At 34.2% G+C, this 6,034-nt stretch overlaps 1 protein-coding gene and 1 long non-coding RNA gene across 2 annotated transcripts in view; both read left to right on the top strand.

The window, feature by feature from the left end:
* LOC109581432 (ubiquitin carboxyl-terminal hydrolase 47-like) overlaps positions 1–5,842 on the top strand; it is a 9,319-nt gene extending 3,477 nt beyond the window's left edge. Inside the window, exons 7-17 of the mRNA XM_019995534.1 lie at positions 2,541–2,666; positions 3,001–3,208; positions 4,137–4,300; positions 4,353–4,433; positions 4,484–4,602; positions 4,839–4,945; positions 5,189–5,319; positions 5,375–5,422; positions 5,473–5,597; positions 5,673–5,706; positions 5,828–5,842. Of these exons, the coding sequence (XP_019851093.1) occupies positions 2,541–2,666; positions 3,001–3,208; positions 4,137–4,300; positions 4,353–4,433; positions 4,484–4,602; positions 4,839–4,945; positions 5,189–5,319; positions 5,375–5,422; positions 5,473–5,597; positions 5,673–5,706; positions 5,828–5,842 (1,158 nt within the window). The remainder of the gene's footprint in view (positions 1–2,540; positions 2,667–3,000; positions 3,209–4,136; positions 4,301–4,352; positions 4,434–4,483; positions 4,603–4,838; positions 4,946–5,188; positions 5,320–5,374; positions 5,423–5,472; positions 5,598–5,672; positions 5,707–5,827) is intronic.
* Positions 5,703–5,973, top strand: LOC109581442 (uncharacterized). The gene is made up of 2 exons (XR_002184640.1): positions 5,703–5,744; positions 5,828–5,973. It is a non-coding gene; the product is annotated as an uncharacterized LOC109581442 (long non-coding RNA).
* The last annotated feature ends 61 nt before the right edge of the window (positions 5,974–6,034 follow it).

Below are 6,034 nucleotides of genomic sequence, written 5' to 3'. Positions count from 1 at the left end.
GAAATGAGGCAGTCTTAAGATTTTTCGGCCAATTTCATATTGAAACCTTTCCAGGGCATCAATGGAGGATGAATCTAGTAGCCAGGTATCACTGCCATAGAGTAAGACTGGTAGTACACACGTCTTATAGATGCTAATAGCTGATAGTGGGCTTAGATGGCCTTGGAAAGCATGCATCTTGCCGAAGGCAAAGAAGGCTCTCCTTGCTTTACATATGTTTTCAGTAACTGATTTATGAGCAGATAAGTTGTGAGTCCACCAAACCCCAAGACACTTAGCTTCAGGTACAATGTCTATACTTTCATTATTTATGATAACAGATCCCTCTATAAAAGAGGATTTAGAGAACCGTACTACCTCAGTTTTCGATGTATTCAATTTGAGGGAATTAGTGGTGGTAAATTGGTTGATAATATTTGCTTGTTTTTGCAAAACAGAAGAAGAGGAGGCAACAGTACGAACATCATCTGCATGAGCAGCTCCACCCACGAAGGAACCTGAGACGGAGAGACCAACATTACTCCACCTGAAGTCCTTTAGCAGAGAGTCCATAACCATGAGGAATAACAGAGGGGACAGGACGGAGCCTTGACGGACACCTCGGGATACAGAGAAAGAGGAGGAGACAGTGAAGGAAAGACGAATACTACTTTCAGAAGAACTGTACCAATTAGCGATAATTCTCCACACTCTCCCACCTACACCAACCTCCAATAATCTTTCCAGTAGTACACAATGCTCAACTGAGTCGTAGGCTTTTTCATGATCGTACATACCTAGAAGAGGATGTCCACCATCATTTAGAAATGAGAGGATAGTCTCTTGAGTGAAAAAGATAGCATCAGAGCATGAGAGACCTTTACGATAGGCAGTCTGTAAACAGTCTGGCAAATTCAGAATATCAACAATGGGACTCATGCGATCTAAAATGAGTCTCTCGTATAGTTTAGCAAAGACCGAGGAGATAGTAATACCACGGTAGCTAGAGACATGCGCAACCACACCCAAATTTTGGAGCACATGCTTTTATAATTAACAAAATGGCGGCATGAGGTAAGTTAGTACGAGCTAACAGTCACAGTATCACTACTTCCTTTCTTGGAAGATGATTCTAGGGGACAAGGACCTGTGCATACCCTGTTGGAGTGGAATGGTGTAAGAATTAGCCTTCTATCACCAGGCAAGATTGAGATATCGACTGACAACTGGATTGACAGACTTGATCATGATGAAGATGAAAAAAGGTGGCTGAACAAACTGCCCTGGTGTTTTGCCAATTTTTGACTTTCCTCTTAGACAAGGTTTAGAGCCACACTAGTGGTACCAATGGAGTTTTCTGGTTAAGATAAGGTCCTCTAAGAAGTCTGGTAAGTATAGGAGCTCGTTTTCCTGGTAGATCTATCATCTATAGCAAGGCTGCAAAAGTTGTGGCAGCCATTTTGAAGTGGGGTGAATCCTACTTAGTAATGCTACCACATTACTAAAATGCTATTGCGTTACTAATTATAAATAAGCAAATCCTGAAGCTTATAATTATAATCACACATTAAAGGCATATAATCATTACAGTAATCATAAATGATGGCAAAGTATATAAATGGTAACACACAATTATGATCATATTTTACAGCAATGTGTCAACTACTGCAGTAAATTGAACTGCAACTTAAAAATATTGTTTTTAAGTCAAAAAATCTCATTTTCTTTAGCATTTACATGTACATGTATGTTCTCAGAAGTAAAAGTAAGACATCGTAATTAACAAATATATTGAACAATTTAAATGTGTGTAATCATTGTTTGCAAAGTAAGGGAGAAAAATTAAATAATACAGCGATTGTGCTGACACTCTGGAGATAGGCAATACCATTTTCTATTAGAAAACTACCTTCATAGTATGAGTGAAATTTCTTAATTCTTACTTAGTAGTAGAGACTTATTATTAGTGCTCCAAGTTTCATCCTGGCCGTCCGACTTTGTGAAGGGTTGAGGCGGAAATGTGGCAGGCTAGTAGTGCTAGACTCTCTCAACTCTTTAAGTATATCTAAGCAGCAGTATTGTGCCATATTACTTGTCATAAGTCACTTGTAAGAAGAAAAAACTTAAGCTCCTTCAGTCACATGTCATGCTAAGGCCATTTTATTGGCCAAGAAACCATGCCTCTATTAATAATTGGGAATTTTACATGCTTGCATTGCTGCTTGCCTTTCTTTATGCATAATTTTTTATTTGCTGTCTTATGCATGATTTCTTAGGCAAATAAAATTTATCAAGACTGTTAACAGTATCTGTGCCATTATAATAGGTGTTAGTTTTAAAGCTCTTTTGACTTGAGTCAGTGCAAACATGCACTATTAAAAGCAATGAATCTTGCTCATAGTCTCTGTCATGATGCATAATAGAGATGAATTAAGCCCATGATTCATTGCTTTTCATAGTGCATAAATGCAAAAGCAACTGCGGTGAGTCCAAGCATCGTAGGTGTCTCATTATATCGTTTGCCTTCCCTCCCTCCATTGATCTGATCCTTCTTTCTCTAGGTATATAGTCTCAATTCATCATGCATGAGATTAGTAATGGAGAATCATGATGGTGTTACTGATATTAGTGATCTAGGATGTACTTTGGACAAGATATTGAGAAAGTCAACATACGAAAACAGACAAGTACTGACATTATTACTGTAATGGAATATTTTGATGAGAGTTTTGTTTGTGATTTCTCCAAAAAAATACAGATTTAGCTAGCCCATGTGTATATGCAAATGAAGTAAAAATTACAAAACGACTTATTTTATATTGAGAAATTTTTATGCACATTGTAAATGCTACATGTAATTGAATTCACCAATATTAATTCACTAGAATCACTACCAATATTTCATACTATAGCTATTATCAACCTATCATGATTTAGAATTGTTTTCTCTTTTTAAAATTTGTACTCCTTTTTCATTCTCTTTATTGTCTTTACACACACACACATACTGTTTCCTTTCAGTTAGTGTATGTATCATCAGATCTTAAAGATTATCAAAAAGAATACAAAGATAGTTTGATGTACAAATATGTTGGTCTTCCTGTCAACTCAATACTACTGGACATTACAATACCTCCTGGACCTGAAGCCACACCCACTAAAACTAATGTAACTGGAGGAAGAATAAAAATGAAAATTATATCAATGGAAAATAAAGGAAAAGAAAGAAGTATTAACTTGTACTATAATTGCAATTTTGTGCTAACGCAAAATTTAATGTGTAGGGTACTCTTTTTTGAGGGCTATATATTTTGTGAATTTTGTTGATTTTCCCTGAAAACACGAATATTGTGGCTTCAAATAAAAGATTATGATTGCAAGAGGATATGTCAGCATGTTACAGCCTTACAGGGCATTTTAAAGTAGGGCTGGGACTAATGTTGGAACATTTGAATGTTCGTTTGTTAAGAAGAACATTGAATGCTGCAGCAGGCATTTGAATGTACTAAGTACATGTAAGTGCATCAGGAGGTGTTGTATGTACCACACCTACTGACACACCTACTAATCAATGACATACCATAACTTATTTAGTTATAAGATCTGGCGTAAAAATCATTAGTCATTGAGCTATACACTCTACGTGTAGGGTCCTGCATTTAATTAAAGTGATCTAAACAACAAACTAATTGACTAATAAGAATCTAATTCCATGGTGCAAGCATTTAAACATTTGTTCATTTTGGTCAATAAAATGTTTGAATGCTAAAATTTTACATTCATGCCACCTCTATTTTAAAGTAAAAATGGCATTTTTGGAACTTTTTTGGCTTTTTCAAACTCTGCTGGTCCTCTGTCAAATCATGTACCTCAGAGAACAATTGTGTCAGTTAAAGGGTGTGAGGGAGGTATGATTTGTGAAATTTACTTTCACTAAAAAAGGAACTTGAAATTTATAGTCCTGAAAAAAAAGAGTGCCCTACAGTATGTGGAATTTAATTTTGCTGGTTTAAGTGTGAGCTCTTATACGATACACCCATCAATGCTTTGTGGAATTAAATTGTGCATTTTTGTAATAAACAGCAATAATAAAATTAAATTTCAGCGAATGTTTTTAGCTATACAGTGTTTAATTAATCATTTATTATTCAATACAGAGATACAGGTATTGATTGATACTAGAATAACATTAGCTCAATTGAAGGAGGAGCTAGTTCCACTGATTGGTGCACCATCTACTGGTTTTATGGTGTATAAAATCAGATATAATGAAGAATATGCAATCGAAAGAATGGATGAGATATTAAAATCTAGATCAGAGGTACATGTATGTGTGTTATTTTGATTAACTTCATAATTGTTTATACTACTAGTTGATAATAAGACTGGGTAGAGCATTAAGAAGAGGAGAAAAAAGAATAAAATTATATTTATTACAAGTTAACAATACAGAAGTATAAGAATATTTCATTATTATAATTTGTATTGATTTTTTTGTCTTTAGTTTTGTAAGTTTATGATGGAGTCTATTTATGCTGAGGGTACACCAGTGAGAGAATTTAAGAAAAAAATTATTGAAGAAGCAAAAGTACAAGAAATTGACTGTGTCCTTGAATTAGACAAGTAAGTACCGTATATGCCATATATTTTGTGGGGATTAAATTTTGCAATTTTTGCATTTTGCAAAAATCCACAAAGTTAAAATCCACAAAATAGCGTGGTGATTGTAGTGGGTGTCGTAATTGCATTAAAATTGTGAAATTTTTATTTGCAATACAAAAATTCAGCCAAATCGCTAAATTTTATACCCATAAACTATATGGTGTACATTATGTGACTATCATGTGACTTATTTGTAGAATGAGATTACGTGCACATGACAAGAGAGGAGTGTTCCCTCGTTTAGTATATCTTGATCATCAGTTGATTAATACTAGTAATGAAATGTATGTGGAACCATTGAAAGGTCAGTATATCTGCTGTATGTGTTAGTATTAATGTGTATAGTGTATTATTATAATTGTTATTAATGTGGGTGGATATTCCTGAGTTCAGTCCTTCGTCTTTATCATAGCTATCTTTTTGTTATAAACTGTCGTTGATCTTTACTTTTGTACAATATCTCAGTTATATCTTCAGTATATTGTACTGTATGTACTAGATGCATTTTATAGTAAGTTTAAAGTTAGCTAGTGTATTATTTTGTTAGGACCAGAGAAGAAGCATGAAGGACAGAGACAGGTGTATGTTATAAGATGGTGTCCATCACAATGTTCAGTTGATCCAATAGAAGAAATTATACTGGATAATACATATGATCCTAAGCATGTTATTGGAAAGGTATTATTTATAATAAGGAACATGTGTCAGTATCACATTATTATTGTTTTTACAGCTTTCAGAGTTAAGTGGAGTTCCTGTTGAGTATATCTCTTTTTCACTGGTTAATCATTAAAACATTTTAAAAATACTATTTCTTTCTGACTCTATTAGGGAAGATCATTTCCAGTTGAGATATCATGTCTTGATATTGAGAATAAGTTGAAATGGCATTCCATCAGTTCAGACAGACCATACTCATTAGGACTATATAATGATGGATATGTCATATATTACAAGTACTAATGAACACACACACACATTATGTATACACACACACTTACATACACCTCTTACTGTTTATAATTATTTAGAGACAATAGAGAGACAATGAAAGAGTTAACAGATAAAGAGAGATCAGAAATACAAGAGGCAGAGGAAGCAAGGTCAGTAAACCTCATGTTTCATCATGTACATGTACAATCAGTTAATTAAATTCCTCACTTGTATTCATTTATTGTACATGTAGGTGGAAGAGGATTAAGGAATGCATCAAAGTATGGACATAGACATGGATATTAGCATTAGGACTGACTGAAATGGATTGGCTTGATTTTTAATGCCATATTAATTGTTATTTTTGTAGTTGCAACTCTACTGCCATCTAATAATGAATATAGTCATAACTCATAATGCAGTGCCTCTATCACAGATGTGTCTGCTTAGTGCAAGACTA

This window comes from Amphimedon queenslandica, unplaced genomic scaffold (assembly GCF_000090795.2).
Source record: "Amphimedon queenslandica unplaced genomic scaffold, v1.1 AMPQUscaffold_13439, whole genome shotgun sequence".
NCBI classification, from domain to species: Eukaryota; Metazoa; Porifera; class Demospongiae; order Haplosclerida; family Niphatidae; genus Amphimedon; species Amphimedon queenslandica.
This window is presented reverse-complemented; position numbering and strand designations above follow the sequence as displayed.